The sequence below is a fragment of the Phacochoerus africanus genome, chromosome 10 (genome assembly GCF_016906955.1).
Source record: "Phacochoerus africanus isolate WHEZ1 chromosome 10, ROS_Pafr_v1, whole genome shotgun sequence".
Taxonomy (NCBI): domain Eukaryota; kingdom Metazoa; phylum Chordata; class Mammalia; order Artiodactyla; family Suidae; genus Phacochoerus; species Phacochoerus africanus.
In genome coordinates this window covers 43861428-43881736 of record NC_062553.1, presented here as the reverse complement: position 1 = coordinate 43881736, position 20309 = coordinate 43861428, and the positions used below count along the sequence as shown (strand labels likewise).

Genomic DNA, 20309 nt, shown 5'->3' with positions numbered 1-20309 from the left:
AAAAGAGACATCTATCTCATCTATCTTTAGGTAAAAATAATAAAAACCCCGTGCTGCATAGATAATGCAGATAGTTCTAGTTATCTGGTCAACAGGCAAAAAGCAAGCACTTAAGGTCTTCAGCTCCAATCTTTTGTTCATTTCTTATTGCTGGAATTTGGTATTCATTTCTTCTTGTTGGATGACTAAACTGGATGATGGTAGAGATGATAAGCCAGCATTTACTCAGCCCTGCCCTGCTCAGCCTGGCCAGCGGAGGAATTCTCTCAGCTGATGGATCTGCTGCTTTGTCTATTTGCCATCTTGTGGTTTAGGGTTTTCTGGGCGTCTGTGCGGGTAACTGAAGTTGCGGCGGTACCGACGTTGAGGTGGTTGCTGCCCCTGCGTCTCATCTCCTTGATTTTCCTTATCGTCTTCATTGCTGTTCTCTCTGGGTTGTCTTTGGCGAGCAGGGCCCCTGCGGAAGCGTGGTCTGTAGCCCCGATACATATTCTGTCTCACTGGTCTACCTTGTTCTCCTGCACCCTGGTTGTCAGCACCCTCCACCACTCCTCCCTGCACAGGAGGGTTGGAATACTGTGGTCCACGCCCATAGTATCTCCGCATGTAGTAAGGGGGGAACCTTTGCCCGCGGTAGGGCCGACGCTGTTGGGCCTGGCCTTCGGGAGCACTCTCTGACCCCACGTTTTTTTTCCCATTCTCCCTATTCTGGTAATTCTGCTGGTAATTGCGTGGAGGACCCCTGCGAAGTGGAGAGCATCTATAATGGTTATAGTCTGCTGCGTATTTACTGCCTTGCACTCCAACTCCACCAGGGCCTGTAAAGTTTGCTGTCTCCGCACCCTCTTCTCCTTCAACAACATCAAACTCCACAATCTCGCCATCTCCTACACTGCGAAGTTACTTCCTGGCGTTATTCTTTTTTATGGCAGTCTGGTGTACAAATACATCTTCCTTGGTTTCATTCCTGTTGATGAAACCATATCCGTTTCTTACATTGAACCATTTTACTGTTCCCAAAACCTTCTTGTCCCCGCCGGCAGGCGCCGCTGATGTGAGGCCACCGGGGGCAGCCACTCCCTGCGCTGCTGCTGGTCCTGCTGGGCTTTTTGTCAGCAGCGCTGAGGGCGGGGGCGGTAGGCGGCTGGGGCCTCAGCCTCGCTGCACAGGGTTGCGGCGACGATGACTCGGGCCGGCTGCGGCAGCTGCGGCTCCTCCAGGAGTGTGACGGTAACTAGGCCTGCGGCGGCGGTGGGGCTGCTCAGGGCTCTCTGGGGTCCCCTCTCCGCTCGAACTCAAGATTCACTTTAAACACCATAGATTTCTGTTTGTTGCTCACATGTGGATATTCTTAAAATATGTATTGATATTTTCTACAATAATCTTGCTAAAATTCCCTTAATGCTTTGTAAGTTCTCTTTAGATTCTTCCCGAGTTTTCTAAAAGACAATCATATATCTTGATAATAATAACATTTCATTTATTTTTTTCAATGCCTAGGACTTTTTTCAGCATCCCCTTACTCAGCTGGCAGACCCTCTGGTAGGAACTTTGCGCAGAGCACTCAGGCTTCACTGCCCTAACCCACTAGATCAATCACTGAATGGGAGAAACGCATGTTATTTGTCTTTTTTTTTTTTTTTTTTTGGTCTTTTCTAGGGCCGCTCCTGCGGCATATGGAGGTTCCCCTGCTAGGGGTCGAATCGGAGCTGTTGCTGCTGGCCTACGCCACAGCTACAGCAACGCGGGATCCGAGCGGGATCTGCAACCTACACCACAGCTCAAGGCAACGCCGGATCATTAACCCACTGAGCAAGGCCAGGGATCGAACCTGCAACCTCATGGTTCCTAGTCGGATTCGTTAACCACTGAGCCATGACGGGAACTCCAAAACGCATGTTATTTGGACACTTGTTTGATGTTTTCTGAGCTACACTACATCACATATGAATTATCTACCCACAAAACAGTGAATCTGAATTGAAAAGGCATTTATAGCAGCCTTTTACTTTATGGAAATATAAGGAGTAGAGGAGGCATACTTTAATCACCCTAAAGGAAACAATACATACATGTGGGAAATTATACAGGACAGTGACCTAATCTCTTCAACCAATCAATGCTGGGATTTTAAAAAAGAGAGAGATTTGAAAATGAAAAAAATTCCTAAATGTGAAATACGAAAATTCTTGATATCTGTATGTGAATAAACCAACTTAAAAAAGATATATATAAGCCTATTTGGGAATTTTGACTATATATTAAGTATTACATGATACCAAGGAGTTTCTGTTTGTTTTCTAGGTTTTAGTAAAATGTGCCCATATTTTTGGTTGAATATGAGGTATACAAGAGTGAAATGACAGCAATCAAAAAGGGGAAAAAGGAAGATGAATTAATAAAAGGTGATCAAGGGAATCAAAGGAGTTCCCTTCATGGATCAGTGGGTTATGAACCTGACTGTAATCATCAGAGTGCCAGTTTGATCCCTGGCCCTGCTCAGTGGGTTAAGGAACCTGTGATGCACTGAGCTGTAGTGTAGGTCACAGACAACGCTCAGATCCTGTGTTGCTGTGGTGTAGGCCAGCAGCTGCAGCTTTGATTCCACTCCTAGCCTGGGAACCTCCACATACCCTAGATGGAGCCCTAAAAAGACCAAAAAAAAAAAAAAAAACCCAACTGATTAAGGAATAAGAATGGTTCTGGGTACCTCAAATTTATCTGTAGAACTAAATTCTTCTATAATATATAAGTATTGAATCAGGAGCTCCTTCTGTGGCACAAGAAGACCAACAGAATCTCTGGAGCACTTGGACAGGTTTGCTCCCAGCCCTGCACAGTAGATCAAGGAGGCTGAGTTGCTGCATCTGCAATTTAAGTCACAGCTGGGGCTTGGATCTGATCCCTGGCCTGGAACTCCATATGTCCATATACTGCAGGGAGGCCAAAAAAAAGGGGGTGGGGGGAGTGGAGGCTAACCTGCCCTCTCCTCAGGAACGTAAGGCAGCCAAGTCTGATGGGTGTCCGGTAATGCACAGGAAACCGTCATAGTAAATATTCTCTCTCAATCAATTATCTCAGCCCGATAGTCCCCAGAACATCACTATTCCCCCATCAGTCACTTTCCTTTTCCTTCATATTCCTCTATTCCTCAACCTCCCACCACCTTCCCCAACTTGTGCTCAGGAAATCACACCAGAGCCACACCTCCCCTCCCCAGGGAGGAAATGGACAGCCTCAAGGAGCCTTTCAGGTCTCAGGGCCTCATCAGAGAAGATGAGGTTAAGTGGCATTGAGAGGATCAGGGGCTGATCACCAAGGTGCAGCAGGGATCCTGTTACCACCTGGGGGGAGGGGCCCACCCTGCCTGATCTAATCTAGGCGGGGTCTTGCCTGTCTCTCCCCTCCCCCAAAACCCTCTAGACCCTATGTGCCAGCCCTCCCCCTGGGGGGAGGAGCCTCAGGCTTTAGGGTGGGACCCCAAGAGCCCCGCCCTCCTGGGGTATATAAGTGCCCAGGTCCCACCCAAGACCACACAGTCTGGTGGGAGAGCAGTGTGAGAATTTGGACCATTGAACTCAGTCAGAGCCTCAGAATCAGGTAAGCAGGGATCCTGGAGGGGGCAAGAGGCTGGGCTTCCTGAGTCCCTGCTATGGGCCCAGCCTAGGGGTTCAGCTCAGACGGAATTCAGACTGGGGGTTGGCTCACATAAAAACATGTTCTTTATTAGGGTGCTCAGTCCATGAGGGGCCTTGTCCCTAGACACCAGAATTTGCTTCCTCAGCCAAAGAGATTGAATTTATAATTCAATTTTTCTGTAATTTATTTTTATACTCAGTGGTGTTTTGCTTTTATTGGACAGGCACACAGAAAACTTCATGAGCCTGTAACCCTACAACTGACTCCCAGATTAAGAAATAAGTTTTTCCCAGCATCCCCAGAACCTTGCCTATGTTCCCTCCAAAGTGTTATTATGTCCTAATACTTTGGGTTCAGAGAATGTCTTGAACATATCAGGAATGGGGTGATTAAATCTCTTGACTCTGCCCCCCCACCACCCCCCCAGGCAGGGGGGATGCTCACTTCTATCTTTGGGATCACTTCTCTGATTCCAGTGGGAAAGTTTGAGTGTTTACAAGATACACTCTGTGGTGTCTACTCTGAGTTCTCAGCCCTGAGTATTGCCCTCTAAGCCTCTTTACTAATGGGAACTTCCACGTCTTCTCTAGAATCTTGACCACACAAATCCTCATCATCAGGGAGACGTATGTGTGTGTATGTCTGTATTTCTCAGTTTCAACTCACATGGCAATTCTGGTCTCAGTCTCATTCTGTGCTTGATGTGAAAAGTGGTTTTCGGCAGGGGGTGCCCGGAGTCCTTTTCCTCTAGTCCAGATAGAACCCATCCACATATGCAGGCACACAGGCTGATAGACCCGGTAGTTGAGAAGCTTAAGTGACAAGTAAATCTTGATGTACTATGAATTCAGCAATGTCAGAAATATCTGGTTTAAAAAGTACCAGGTTCGGAGTTCCCGTCGTGGCACAGTGGTTAACGAATCCGACTAGGAATCTTGAGGTTGAGGGTTCGATCCCTGGCCTTGCTCAGTGGGTTAATGATCCGGCGTTGCCATGAGCTGTGGTGTAGATCGCAGACAGCAGCTTGGATCCCGCGTTGCTGTGGCTCTGGTGTAGGCCAGCGGCTACAGCTCAGATTTGACCCCTAGCCTGGGAACCTCTATATGCCGTGGGAGCGGCCCAAGAAATGGCAAAAAGTCCAAAAAAAAAAAAAAAAAAAGTACCAGGTTCGGAGTTCCCATCGTGGCTCAGTGGTTAACGAATCTGACTAGGAACCATGAGGTTGCAGTTTGATCCCTGGCCTAGCTCAGTGGGTTAAGAATCCGGCGTTTCTGTGAGCTGTGGTGTAGGTTGCAGATGCGGCTCAGATCCCGAGTTGTGCGTTGCTGTGGCTCAGGCTTAGGCCGGTGGCTACAGCTCCAATTAAACCCCTAGCCTGGGAACCTCCTTGTGCCACGGGAGTGGCCCCAGAAAAGACGAAAAATAATAATAATAATAATAAAATAAAATAAATAAATAAAAAGTACCAGATTCAAAAGTACTAGCTTCGTGAGATTTTCAACAAGATTGAAATCACTGAAGTTGTGGTTTTTATCCTTTAATCAGATTCTCTTAGAATCAGGGATGTCAATGTACTCCCCCCCCCACCCCCCCCCACCCCCCGTCCCCAGACAGCAGGTGACTGAGGGGTCCTCCCACCCAGGCTCTTGTCCCCAAGCCCACAGATTCACACGGTCCCAGACCTGGTCCATCAGCCTGTGGTCCACGTGGTTGGAGGGGAGGGCGGGTGAGGATCAAGGGATGCCTGGAAGTGGCAGTGAATAGGCCCACAAGACACAGAGCAGCCTTTTCACAAGAAGGATTATTTTTTCCCATCCCAGGAAGGAAAAACCACTTTGGAGTTGTGTCTGCTTACTGACCAAGAGAGTTGCTGACCTTGGCTTCAGCCTTGGAGCTACTGAGGGTACTGAGTCACCCAGCTGCTCTGCGATCGCCTGAAGGCGTGAAGGAAGCCCCTCTGGACCCCTGCCTGCAACAGGAGCCCCTCAGCTTCCCAACAGGAAGGACCCCAAAGGTGCGCACCCTCAGCCCAGGACAGAGACCCTGCAGCCCAGCCTCGTGAGAAACCCAGCTCAGTGCAGCCCCAATGGCAGTGGCCGCAGCCCTGGCTGGCCTCCAGGCAGAAGCCAAGTGTCCCGTCTGCCTGGACGGCCTGCACGACCCTGTCACCATCGAATGCGGGCACAACTTCTGCCGCCGCTGCATCCAGCGGTCCTGGGCTGAGCTGGAGGACACGTTCCCTTGTCCCGTGTGCCGCCACTCGTGCCAGGAGCCGCACGTGAGGAGCAACACCCAGCTGGGCAGGATGATCGAGGTGGCTAGGCTGCTCCACAGCAGCAGGAGCAGCAGCAGCAGGAGGAGCCAGCAGTGTCCCCTGTGCGAGCGGCACGACCAGGTCCTGAGCCTCTTCTGTGAGGATGACCTGGAGGTGCTGTGTGCCCTGTGCGCGCAGACCCCTAAGCACCGCAGCCACGTGCTGAGGCCCCTGGCCGAGGCCGCCGCTGACCACCGCCAGAGGCTGGGCGGTTACGTGGGGCCTTTGAAGAGGCAGGTGGCGGAAGCCCAGAGTCTGCTGGTAGCCCAGGACAGAAAGGTGCTGGAGCTGCGGGAGCACGTGCAGCGTCAGCGGCTGGAGCTGGCCTCGGATTTCGCGCAGCTCAACCGGGCTGTGGACCGCGAGCAGGAGGCCGCCCTGGCCAGGCTGGTCCAGGAGGAGCACACCATCCACGAGCAGCTGGGCGCCAACATCGCGGCCTTCTCAGACCACATCTGGGAGCTCCGCGGCCTCCTGCAGGAGGTGACAGAGCGGAGCGTGCTGCCAGGGGCCCAGCTGCTGAGAGGCATCGGGCCCGTCCTGGGCAGGTGCGAGAGCCTCAAGTGCCCTGAGGTCTACTCCTTCCAGCTGCGGCGGGAAGGCTGCAGCCTCCCCGCGCAGCACTCAGCTCTGCAGAAGATCATCCAGAAGTTCCCCGAGGACGTGATCCTGGACCCCGAAAGCGCGCATCCCGACCTGCTGGTGTCAGAGGATGGAAAGTCCGCGACCTTGGCGAGGAAGAGGCAGGGGGTTCCCCGAGCTGGGAGCTCCGGGGCGGAGCCTGCAGTGCTGGGCCTGGGGGGCTTTGGGCGGGGCCGGCGGTACTGGGAGGTGCGGGTGGGCGGGGCCACGTGGGCCGTGGGCCTCTGCACGGACTCTGCCCCCAGGCCCAGAGCCTGGCTCTTGGAGGACCAGAGAGGCTCCTGGACGGTGGGCCGGCGCGAAGGGGCCTACGAGGCCCGCGGCCCCGCGGGCACTGTCCCTCTGGAGCTGCAGGAGGATCCCGGCGGGATTGGCGTCTATCTGGATTATGAACTGGGAGTGATTTCCTTCTACAGTTTCAAGGACAGGTCCCACATCTACTCTTTCAGCGATACCTTTTCCGAGGTGCTGAAGCCCTACTTCTCTATCGGGTGCTCTTCTCAGCCTCTTACCATCTGCGCAGTAAGAGGTTACGGAGAGACATCAGAGACTTTGCCTTCCTTGCTTCCTTCCTGAAGTTTATGGACAGTAGGAAGAATATGTACTGATGTCAGTACATCTGGCACCGACAATTTTTTTTTTAATTCTCATTTGACTTAAAGCCATTAATTTTTTCCTCTTTTGTTGATGGTGTTGGTGATGGTGTTTCAGTAGCAATAGAGATGTTGTGGGAACTCAGAGGAAAGTGGATAAACTGTGAAGTGTTTCTGGAATTCTCACATTGCACCTGTAAAACTGTCATTTCACCCCTTCAATAAAGGTGTGTACACCTGCATTTTCCTATACCTATACGTTTACCTGCACTTTCTATGTTCTAAGTGGGAGGGAAGACATCTCTGAGGGAGGGGACCATTCTTTGTGGGCCTCCTGCTTTTCCAGATGTGCCCAGAGCAAGGAACTGACTGCTCCAGACTGTTTCCCAGGATATTTTTTTTTATTTTTGGTCTTTTTAGGGCCACACCCACCACATAGGGAAGTTTCCAGGCTAGGGGTGGAATCTAAGCTGTGACTGGGGGCCTGCATGACACCCTCATGGGATCTGAGCTGTGTCTTCCGACCTACACCACAGCTCGAGGCTACGCTGGATCCTTATCTGCCTGAAGAAGGTCGGGGATTGAACCAGAATCCTTATGGATACTAGTCTGATTTTTTACCACTGAGCCACAATGGGAACTCCTCCCAGGCCCTTTTTACGTGAAACTGCCTCACAAGATGGAGGTAGTGTCTCCATCCAGTTCATGGCAGGTTTGGATACCGCCCTGTATCCCTCCAGGGCAAAGGTCAGGCAGATTTACTGCCCTTTATGTAGGAGTTGGGTTTTGCTCATCACCAATGGTGCATCTAAATTAAACTCTGACCTGAAATTTGAGGTCTATCATGTCCAGAATTTAGGAGCATCTGCCTGGCAGATATTTGACACAGAAAAAGATCAGTCTTATTTTGCATCTGTTAGAAAAGAATATTTTTCCTTGGTACTTTAATTTTGCGGCCCTTGTGTTTGTGTTTTAATTTTCGACAGTGTAAAACAGCAGGTTGTCCCCACTCCTACCTATGCTTGGACCGTTGTGTCCATGTCTCCACAGATTAAATTGGTTACTTTTCCTCGGTCCAACATTTCCATTCCATTTTTTTTTATTTTTATTTTTTTGTCATTTTAAGGCTGCACAAGTGGCATATGTACTTTCCCAGGCTAGGGGGTCAAATCGGAGTTGTATCTGCCGGCCTACCCCACAGCCACAGCAATGCGGTATCTGAGCCGAATCTGCGACCTACACCACCGCAGCTCACAGCAACACCGGATCCTTAACACACTGTGGCCAGGGATCAAACCTCCGTCCTCATGGATGCAAATCAGATTCATTTCCACTGAGCTACACGGGAACTCCTATTCCATTTCTTATTTTCACATTTGTTTATTTCATCTTTCAGTGTCGCTGATCTTTTTCAGTTCTATTATGAAACTCATGCATAAAAGATTGGATTAAAACATATAAATACAATTTAAAGGAGAACAGTAAAATGAGTATCCATGTATAGAACACCTAGGTGATGCACTCAAACATGACAGCCTAACTCCAAGGTCCCAGAGACTCTCCCACACTGTCACTGAAAGAGATGGAGTAGGACAGTTATACAGATAGTTGTAGAAATCCCAGCAGGGGACCATAGGTAGAGAGGAAATTGGGGGACACGACTGTTAATAATGGCTTGAGAAAACCAAGAGAACGAAGCAGGCTTGCTTAACTATCAAACCACAAAAAAAAAAAAAAAAAATGGAGATTTGCCTCTGTTCATTAAGTGAAAAATAAAATGAGGCCTGCATTTAAGTTCAGCAAGGAAACAATCCTTAAGACCAAAGACAGGAATTTAAGGCAAAGATGACATTCCAAATTAGGAGACCTTTGGAGTTCCCGTAGTGGCATAGCAGAAATGAGTCTGACTAGGAACCATGAGGTTTCGGGTTCGATCCCTGGCCTTGCTCAGTGGGTTTAGGATCTGGCGTTGCCACGGGCTTTGGTGTAGGTTGAAAACATGGCTCCGATCTGGCATTAACTGTGTCTGTGGCCTAGGCCAGCAGCTGTAGCTCCGATGGGACCCCTATCCTGGGAACCTCCATGTGCCACAGGTACAGCCCTAAAAAGAGACCAAAAAGAAAAAAAAAAAAAAAAAGCAGGAGACCCTCATATGGAAACCTGAGATGATTCAACATATTTTGGCCTCTGTTACCCCCCTTCTGCTAATTTGATTAAGCCCCATCACAGTCCCAGTTTGACCTCAGGGTCACATACTCTCTTACTGGTTTCTACTTGAAGAGGAAGAAGGTGGTCTTTTGCCATTCCCCACTTTCCTTGGATTATAAAACTGTAGCCCACCTAGCCCTTGGGGCAGAGCCTCCTTGCCTGCCTGCTTGCTTCTTTTAGAGACATCCTATTATAATAAAGCTATTTCTTGCCTATACTTTGTCTCTCACTGAATTGCTTCTGTGCTGAGGCACAATGAACCTGAACTTCAGTAAGTCCAGACACCAGGTGAGTGAGTCTAATTTAAAAACTGTGGTTTCAAGTCCCCATCTGGTTCTGGCTAGGTTCAAGTCAAAAGTGTTGTCAGTTTCATCACCAGTGGTTTTTTTTTCAGCCTGTGGCATCTAGTATCTTGATTGATACTAACAATTCCTTTGCTTTTCTTGATAGTTTTCCCACCTATGCATATCTTCACAACCAATAAAGCAAAAGTATATTCTAAAAAGCCAGAGCCCAGGAGTACCCATTGTAGCTCAGCAGTAACAACTATGACTAGTAGCCATGAGCTTTGATCCCTGGCCTTACTCAGTGGGTTAAGGATCCAGCATTGCCATGACCTGTGGTGTAGATCTCAGGTATGCCTCAGATCCCACCCTGTGGGTGTAGTGTAGACCAGTAGGTAGCTCTAGCTAGGATTAAACCACTACCCGGGGAACTTTCACATGCTACAGGTACAGCCCTAAAAAAAAAAAAAGACCAAAAAAAGATATCAGGAGTTCCCCGTTGTGGCTCAACAAGATGGCCAGCGTCTTGGGAGTGCTGGGACACAGTTTCAATCCCAGCCTGACACAGTAGGTTAGGTATCTGGCATTGTCACAGCCTAGGGTTTGGATCTGAGCCCTGGTCCTGGGAATGTGCATGTGCCCCAGGTGCAGCCATTACAGAAAAAAAAAAAATTGTCTTGTTATAAAATCTGAATTTTGCTTTAATAAATGTTTAAGGGAATAGGATAATAAATCACTCATTGTCAATATCATGCATAGGTGACCAATCTTCTTTTGCTGTTTACTTATGCTGACAGGTTGGAAGGGGAGTAGAGAGAAATCATGGCTGCCCCCAGGTTTTGCCTTAGCTACTAGGAGCAGGGAGGTTCCCTGCATTGCGATGGAGAGATTTGGGGAGGGGCAGTTTCCTGGCAGTCAGGGTTGGAGAGAAGTCAAGATTTTGGTTTGGGACCACTGAGTCTGGAGATGCAGTTGGAGTCCAGGTGGGCACCTCTACTAGGCAATTGCATGCAGAAGACTGATGGCCCAGAAAGAGGCCAGGATGGAGAAAATCATAGCCCTGGACACAGATGTGTCTTAAATAGTGCTAAGGAGGCATGCTAGTACTTGGGCAGAAACGTTAACAACAAAAAACAGCACCCACCCTTTAGAAAACTCCTAAAAGAAACACAAATTCACAATTGGACAAATTCCTTTTTTTTTTTTTTTTTTTCTCTCTCTCTCTCTTTTTAGGGCCACACACATGGCATATGGAAGTTCTCAGGCTAGGGGTCAAATCAGAACTCTAGCTGCCGGCCTATACCACAGCCACAGCAATGCAGGATCTGAGTCTTGTTTGCAACCTACACCACAGTTTGTGGAAAGGCTGGATCTTCAACCCACTGAGCAAGGAGCGGAGGTCAGGGATTGAACCAGTGTCTAATATGGGCACTAGTTGGGATTGTTACCACTGAGTTACGATGGGAATTCCAACATTTGGACAAATTCTTAAACATATGAGTAATCACAGAAAAGAATGTTAAATTGAGATATATTTTCCCCAATAGATGAATGAAAGTTAAAATGACACTTAGTAACCAGTTGGCAAAGACTATGAGGGAAATCATTTGCTATAAGTGGAAATGTTAATAGGTACAGATTTTCTTTACATACTGAAAAAAAATGCGGCAGAGTAGGACAAAATAGACTTCTTTTTTTTTCTTTTTTTTTCTTTTTTGAGCCCACCTAGGGCATGTGGAAGTTCCTGGGCCGGGGAATGAACCCTTGTCACAGAAGCAACCAGAGCCACAGCAGTGACAATGCCAGATCCTTAATCTTCTGAGCCATGAGGTAGCTCCTGGATTTGATTTTTTTTAGTGTGTTTTAAATATAAATAACCCTCATTCAGGAATATAATTTTGGGTTCATGTGGGCTATTACAAGTCTCCCTGAGAAGTGCCTTCATCTTGCTCCTCAGTGAGGGCACATCATCATTTCATGCAGCACTTTGCCCTTGTTTAGCAAATGCCCCCAAGCAGGCTGGGTTGCCCAGTGGTAAGGTGTCAGTCTTGTAAAAAATACCCTCTAAGGGAGTTCCTGCCATGGCTCAGCAGTTAATGAACCTGACTGGCATCCAAAAAAATACCCCTTTAGGAATTCCTATCATGGCTCGGTGGTTAACAAACACGACTAGTATCCATGAGGACTCAGGTTTGATCCCTGGTCTCGATCAGTGGGTTAAGGATCCAGTGTTGCCATGAGCCATGGTGTAGGTTGCAGACGTGGCTTGATTCCTGCATTGCTATGGCTGTAGTGTAGGCCAACAGCTACAGCTCTGATTCATCCCCTAGTCTGTGAACTTCCATATGCGGGGGATGGGGAGTGGGGGGGGGGGTGCATCCCTAAAAAGACAAAAAAAAAATGCCCCCTTATTCTTGATTCCCGCTCCCATCCTCTTCCTCCACTGAACACCCATGTAATTGCACCTCAAGTGTCCTTAAGAATGGATTATTTAGGAGTTCCCACTGTGGCTCAGCTGGTTAATAACCAGACTATTATCTATCCATGAGGATGTGGATTTGATCACTGGTCTCCCTCAGTGGGTTAAAGATCCAGTGTGGCTGTAAACTGCAGTGTAGTTCGCAGATACGGCTTGGATCTGGAGTTGCTGTGGCTGTCGAATATGTTGGCAAATATAGCTCCAATTTGACCCATGGCCAGGCAACTTCCCTATGCTGCATGTGCAGCCCTAAAATGCAAAAAAAAAAAAAAAAAAGAAAGAAAGAAAAGAAAAGAAAAAGAAAAAAAAGGATTCTTATTCTAAAAATGTAGTACCGTTTTGTGTGTATAATTCTGCTTAATTTACTAAGTTCGTTTTTATGTACATGCTGTATAGGAATTCATTTACATTACGTTGGGCCTAGAGTTCCAGTTGTGGCTCAGCAGGTTGAGAACACAACAGAGTGTCAGTGACGATTTGCATGTGAACCCTGGCTTTGCTCAGTGGGTTGAGGATCCAGTGGTGCCAGCTTAGGTCACAGATCTCACTCAGATTCAGCATTGCCATGGCTAAAGAGTTGGAGGGAGGTCCTGAAGCATAGGCCTGAAGCTATAGCTCAGATTGCACCCCAGCCTGAAAATTTACATATGTTGCAGGTGCAGCCTAAGAAGAAAAAAATATATATTATACACACACACTCATATATATATATATACAAATACATATACATGTTGGGCTTTGCTTTGGAATTTCTGCTATTCACTTAAAAGCAGTATTGGTCTTTTCTTTTACACAACTATATGAATGATATTAATACATTATTTTTCAGAAACGGTGGTTTCTTTGCCCCTAATCTGCTGTATTCACTAATAATAATTTTTTTTTGGGGGGGGGAGGAAGTAGACATTACTGTATCTTTTAAAGAGATCAGATCTTTTAAAATTATTATTATTATTATTGCTTTTTTAGGCCCACACCCTCAGCATATGGAGGTTCCCAGGCTAGGGGTCTAGTCAGAGCTAGAGCTGCCAGCCTACGCCATAGCCACAGCGACACCAGACCCGAGCCACATCTGCAACCTAAAACACAGCTCACAGCAATGCCAGATCATCAGCCCACTGAGCGAGACCAGGAATCGAACCTGCAACCTCGTGGTTCCTAGTCAGATTCATTTCTGCTGTGCCATGACGGGAATTCCAAAAATTATTATTATTCCCACTCCTGGGCTGCCGAGACCAGCTCAGCAGGTTGGGGCTGAAGAATGGGTGCTGTGAAACTTAAGGAAAAAGTTAACATAAAACAAGACACAGAGACATTTATCTTAATTAAAGGTGGGAATTGGGGGACTTAAGGTCTCAGGGACCAAGAGCACCACCTCAAGAAACCACACTGCTTTTATTGTGCTCTCTAGGATTGCGTCAAGTGAGGAGGGGGTTGTAGGTGCAGGATATAGGGTTGCTTTTTTTTTTTTTAATTATTTTAAAAGTCACATAGCCAGTTGCTGATTAAGCTTTTATTTGGATCTTTAGGCATTTAACAATCATTAGCATGAAGGAAGCTTGGCAAAGTCAGCTATCTATGCATAGCATTCTAGAGAATCACCATTGTGCTTCTGCGTGTCTATCTGCACAGGTCCAGCGTGCCTAGACCAATGCATTATGTTCTCATTCATCTGACCACATGAATAACTTATGCCTTTAGGTCTTTGTTCTTAAACTTAAGGCATTTACCAGCACTGAGACTGTTTTCCAAGCAGGAAGATGGGGTAAAGTAAAGCAGGATAAGATGGAGTTTTCAGCACAGAAAATAGAAGCAAAGAGGCTAAGAAAATGTTGTAGAAACAGGTCTCATGACATCAGGCATCTATCCAGAGAAAACCATGACTCGCAAAGACACGTGTACTCCAATGTTCATTGCGGCACTATTTCCAATAGCCAAGACATGGAAACAACCTAAATGTCCATCGACAGAGGAGGGGATCAAAAAGATGTGGTAGATATAGACAATGGAATATTACTCAGCCATTAAAAGGAACAAAATACTGGCATTTTTAGCAACATGGATTGACCTAGAAACTATCATGCTAAGTGAAGTCAGTCAGACAATGAGACACCAACATCAAATGCTTTCACTGACATGTGCAGTCTGAAAAAAAAGGACACAATGAACTTCTTTGCAGAACAGATACTGACTCACAGACTGAAAAACTTACAGTTTCCAAAGGAGACAGTTTGGGGGGAAGAGGGATGCGCCAGAGTTGTGGGATGGAAATCCTATAAAATTGGATTGTGATGACCATTTTACAACTATAAATGTAATAAATCCCACGAGTAATTAAAAAAAAGAAAAAAATTATTATTTTTTTTTTTCTAAGCCCTTGGCATGTGGAAATTCCCAGGCCAGGGATCAAAGCCATGCCACATCAGGAACCCAAACCACTGCAGTAACAATGCCAGATCCTTAACCTGCTGTGCTATGAGAGAACTCCTCACCAATAATAGTATATTTCCTTTTAATGATTTATATTTTAGCCAGCTAGCTGAAGAATACCACACATCTCTGGTATGATTTCCTACAGGATTCCTTTATGCATTATACTGAATTCATATGAACACAAAACGTTCTTAGTATTGGGGAAAAAGAAGTTTTCCTCTACCCTTCTAGGCTCTTCCAGCTGGTCAAAAAATTAAATTGACTTGAGACAGATTAACAGAAGAAAATCAAAGTCTCATAGCATGCATATGGGGGAGAGACCCAGGAAAACTGAATAACCCACCAAAATGCCCACAGCTCACCTCAAATACATCTTCAGCTGAAGACAAAAGAGGAGGCTCAGGGTGAAAGGTCAGGTATGGAATGGTGAGCAGGAAAAGCACAGTGAACAAGTGCCAGGTTATTTAAGCAGATTTAAGTTCTTGTCTCTTTCACTGATAAGAGTTTTTAGAGATTGGGTCACCTTCCTGCTTCTGGCCCAGCAAGGGAAACACCCTCACACACGGAGATTTTTGCTTATAAATATGACTGCTTCTTATAAAAGGGGAACTCCTATTTGGTGTTTCTTAGGTGGAAGTTTTCAACAAAAAAGCAGCCATAAAAGTATCATTGTGAGATATAGGTCTGAAGCATAGATGGAACGTTTACAGCAAAGCAGCCATAAAAGTGTCACCACAAGCTATAGATCAGCTCCAGCCCAGACCAGTCACCACCTCAGAACATTGTCAGACATTTCTGTGTCTGTTTAAATTTGGCCAACTAAAGATTAAAAGTCTCACCTGGGCCAGACACCAACCACCATCCCATGACTACATGACTCAACACACACACGACCCCTGCCCTATAAAACTTAACTATCCCTAAAGGGCGGGGACCCTGAGTTTTCCTTTCTCAGAGCTCCCAGCTATCTCTCTGGTCAGTAAAACCTACTTGGGACCTCACTCTTCCAGCTGACTGGCTTTTCTTCTCTCTTCCATGCAACAGTGTTCAGAGTTTTTCGACATGTCTGCATTTGCTTAGAAAATAACCAGCTTAAAATAACTGATATTCCAGAGACAGGCTGTTGACTCTCTTGACTTCCATCAACTAAAGCTTGGACTCTGTTGACCTTGGCCTCTGTTGACCTTGGCCTCAATTCTAAGCTGAGTTCTCTCCCCTCAAGCCCCTTCATAAATATGAATGTGTCCTTAGCCTAAAACATCCCCAATTTTGCTGTTGGGGGGTGGGGGCACTGCTTTAGGAAGGATTGCCACTTGTCTCCTTAAGGAAACCAAGAAGGACTCTATGGGTATCCTGGGCATGGAAGCTTTTCTGTGTCTCCCATTACTTGTTTGTAGGAAATAGGCCTCCTTCAGTATCCATGACTTTCCCTGAGTTCCAAAGGGCAGTTGCTGATCAGAGAAGGGAGGGGATGAAGAGACAGGGAGGAGCAGTCCAGAGATAGTAGTGCAGACTGGGGGCAGGGTCCTGGTTCCTCCTCAAGGGATACACCAAACAGTATCTTTGAGCACTTCTGCAGACCTAAAACTACCAAGACATGGAAGATGCTAACTCCTTGATGAAGTCTTCTTCATTTGAGGACCACCAGAACAAATCCCAGGGCCTCTAAATATCAACCTTGAAGAAGAATGAAAACTTGCATCTATATTGATCCTTGCCCTATTTTCCACTCCCCAAACTATAAAATCATCTCCTAATCTCTCCCAAAGGGGGGTGGGTGGAAACCTCTAAATCATTAGCCTGCTGTGAGCTTCTTTGCCCAAAACTCTTGTCTATTCGACACAGGAGGACAGAAGCTGAGTTTCAGCAACATTACCTGTTTCAAGTAGTAAATCCTGCCTTCTCCATATCTTTGACTTGGTAGTATCTTTTGGCTCAACACCCACCAAGAGGTGAACCCAGTTTTCACATAACTAATATTTTACCAGGATGAATGCTTGACTGCACATATTCCCTAGCCAAAAACTTCATATATACCCCAGCTCCTCCCCTACCTTTCTGGCAGCTCCTTGGAGCTGCTGAGTGGCTGTCTCCTGAGCTATAGACCTCAATAAAATGCTATAGGCCGAGAATAAAACTGAAGGCCAAAACTCTCATGTTGGGAGTTCCCATTGTAGCTGTTAGGGGCACATTGGGGCTCATTGTTAAAATGGCTCATTGTGCTGACCTTGCAAACAAAATATGAGGTCACAGTGACCCACGAGACTGACCACCTTGCTCAAGCAACATCCTTTTTTCACCACTTGTGCCTACTTTCCCAAGACTATGTGACCACCCTACCATGGGACACCACATATCTCCAGCTTTCTTAAGACTACAACCACCAGAGTCCAGCCACAGGCTAAAGATAAACCAACCAGGAGTTCCCACTGTGGTTCAGAGGGAATGAATCCGAGGAACCATGAGGTTGCAGGTTGGATCCCTGGCCTCGCTCAGTGGGTTAAGTATCCAGTGTTGCTGTGAGCTGTGGTGTAGGTCATAGACGAAGCTCGGATCTGGCGTTTCTGTGGCTGTGGCTGGCAGCTACAGCTCCAATTAGACCCCTAGCCTGGGAACCTCCATGTGCCACCGGTGTGGCCCTAAAAAAGCAAAAAAAAAAAAAAAAGATAACCTCCCCTTCAGGGGATCCAATTTTCCATCCAAGGGGTATAAAAAGGACCTGCCAGAAGGGCAGGGGGCTGGCTCTTCTCAAGGGTCAATCACCCTCTCATTTCCCTTTAATAAATTTTGTTTTTTTGCCTGACCACTAGAATCATTCTCTTTTTCTCCACACTCACCTTACAGTAATGAACCCAACTAGTACACATAAGGACACAGGTTTCATCCCTGGCCTTGCTAAGTGGGTTAAAGATCCAGCATTGCTGTTGATGACAGAAAGTTATTACTGGAATCTGGGTTCTTGTTCATGGAGCTGAAGAATGAACTTCACAAACACACAGGGAGCAAGCAAGCAAAGCCTTTATTGCAGGAAAGCAAACAGCTCCCAGGACAGCTGGGAGGGGGAAGAAGAGTCCCAGCTTCTATTGTCCTATAGGGGTTTTTATACCTTAAAGATGGGGGTTACCAACGTGGGGTCCAGAAAGATGTGGGTTTTTTTCCTATTGGCCTTGCCCAGTTCCGTCCTTGTCCAATAGGGGTCTTAGGGTGGAAATGCCCCTTAAGTCTCATAGTTTCATTTCCCTTCTCCTCTCAGAGATTGAATCACAGCTGGTTAGGGATTAATGTCCATCTGGGTGTAGGGACACTCCCTATAGTAAACAAGGCCTGTGGGGATGTTACTCTCTGGAGCCCTTAAGCCACAAATGTTAATCAATAGCCATATCAAAGAATGCACTGAAGCCCATGCTCCTACACTGACTACCTGAGTGATTATTCTGCCTCACTTATGAGCTGTGTTGCCGGTTGCAGGTGCAGCCCTAAAAAGAGAATAAAATAAAAATAAATTTAAAAAATAAACAAAGCTCTCATGTTGTGTGTTTTTATTTCAGTGGACGCTTGTTTCACATATGCCCACTTATTGTTAACCTTCTATAAGGAAAAAGTTCTTTCATCAGTAAACCCAACTGGCAGGCTCTGGGTGGAAATCTCTTCTTGACTTCTCAAATTTTCAGGTACTTAGCTTGCTCATGGAAAAAAAAAAATGCAAATAACAGAAACTGTCCTACAAGATTTTTATTTTTTTTCTTTACGGCTGCAGCCGAGGCATCTGGAAGTTCCCAGGCTACAGGTTGAATTGGAGCTCCAGATGCCAGCCTACACCACAGCCACAGCAACACCAGATCCGAGCCACATCTGAGACCTATGCTGCACCTAGCAGCAATACCAGATCCTTAATACACTGAGTGAGGCCAGGGATAGAAGCCAAATCCTCATGGATGTTGCCGAAACAGCCCCTGTCTAGAGTTTCTGAATAGAAATGTGGAGACAGTTTTGGATGAAGGAGAAAAAGATAGCTTTAGTGCTTTGCCAGGCAAGGGAGCCAAAGCAAGCTAAGGCCTTAAAGACTGTGCCCCTCCTAGGAAGGGATTAGAAGGTGGTTTTATAATTTGGGGAGTGGAAAATAGGGCCAAAGATAAGGATCATGGTAGAGGCAAGCTTGCATTGTTTCTCAAAGCTAGTGTTTAGTGGCCCTAGGACTGGTTCTGGTGGTTCTCCTCCTTCCAGGAACGAAGAAGGCTTCATCAAGTAGTTCTTCCTTTTTGTTGGGGGTTTTAGGTCTGCAGAAAGGCTCAAAGACATTGTTATGCATATTCCTTGAGGAGGAACCAGGACTCTGCCCCAAGGCTGCGCTATTGTCTCTGGACTTCTCCCTGGTCTCTGCATCCCCTACCTTCCCTGATTAGCAACTGCCCTTTGGAACTCAGGGAAGGTCATGAAGCTGAGGCTTATTCCCTAAAAACAAGAAATAGAAGACACAGAAAGGCTTGGGTGCCCAGGAGCCTCACAGGGCCCTGCTCAGTTACATGGATATGAGTCCTCCTCATGGATACTAGTCCGGTTCTTAACCCACTGAGCCACAGTGGGAACTCCCTGTCCTACAAGATTATTAAGGAAGATTGATTTCTTAGATCAAGGCCAAAGCCACTTAAGTGCTAATTGTAATTACAGGAAACCCCATCCTTCTCTGGCCCCAGAGCCCATCCCACTTCCAGGAGGTGCAAGTCTTTGCTAGGCAGGGTCCCCTTGGCCTCCCCTTTCCACGAGGGTGTGTTCAATTGAACTGCATCACTGAGCCTCCACTGCAGGTAAGCGGAGATGGGGGCTGTGGGCACAGGAGCAAGCCAGGTCCTCTGAGTTGATACCTGGTTCCCTGCCAGTGAATCCAAACGCATCATATTTGGCTTATTTCAGACCACATATTGTAGTTCTGAGGCCCTTGAAGATCCTTGTCCAGAATCACCTGAAATGTTTACTAGAAACACAGGATCTGGACCTGCCCTAAAGGGGAACATCTGTGAGACAAAGCCACAAGTGCTGGTCTTGAGGTCAAGTGTGGAAGCCCCTCCAGTGTGCCCCAGTGAGGGAGACACCCTCCCATCCTGAGCTAAGCTAGCTGCTGAGGGTAGGGAGCCAGTTCCCTGGAAGATGAGAAGAGGAAATGTTTGGTAAACAAAATTTGCCCTGTGATGCAGATGAGTCAGGTAAAAAAGTGATCTCTGTGTGTCACCAAAAAAAAAAAAAAAAAAAAATGAATCAGTAGATCTAAGAAACAAATGGAAAATTTTATTCAAACCAAATTGAGGATTATAATCCAGGAACAGCATCTCAGAAAGGCCCAAGCAGGGCTCCGATAGTTGGAAGTCCAAGCACAGTTACATAAGTTTTTGAGACAAAGGACTGTATATTAAATGATGGTCTTATGTATATTAAATGAATGTCTTACTGTCATTCTACACAATCCAGATCTGTAAGTACAAAGTAATGGGCCATTGTGGCCCCTTACAAGATCAAGAAGGAATGTTATATTTTAAAGATTTGTCTTGTTGGTACTGGGAGAATGGTGCTCTTTACGGTTGATCAGGTATTTCTGCCAATGGGGAGGTCCGGTTGATGCATAATACAGATACGTAATGCACAGTAGAGGGGAGAAAGGAGGCCAAAGGGCAGAGAAAATGTTTAAGAGTTTTCATGTCTTGCCATAAAATATGAATTTTATG

The 20309-nt window shown here is 46.6% G+C and overlaps 1 protein-coding gene and 1 pseudogene across 1 annotated transcript; one reads left to right on the top strand and one right to left on the bottom strand.

The window, feature by feature from the left end:
• Positions 1-221: 221 nt before the first annotated feature.
• On the bottom strand, positions 222-3049 carry LOC125137402 (Y-box-binding protein 1-like; annotated as a pseudogene).
• Positions 3050-5725: 2676 nt separating this feature from the next.
• Positions 5726-7171, top strand: LOC125137401 (tripartite motif-containing protein 75-like). The gene has a single exon (XM_047798102.1). It carries the CDS (start codon positions 5726-5728, stop codon positions 7169-7171), a length of 1446 nt encoding a protein of 481 aa, XP_047654058.1.
• Positions 7172-20309: the final 13138 nt, after the last annotated feature.

Bases quoted from the DNA above. Each gene is read 5' to 3' on its own strand.
- LOC125137401 (XM_047798102.1), top strand. From the start codon at position 5,726: ATGGCAGTGGCCGCAGCCCTGGCTGGCCTCCAGGCAGAAGCCAAGTGT.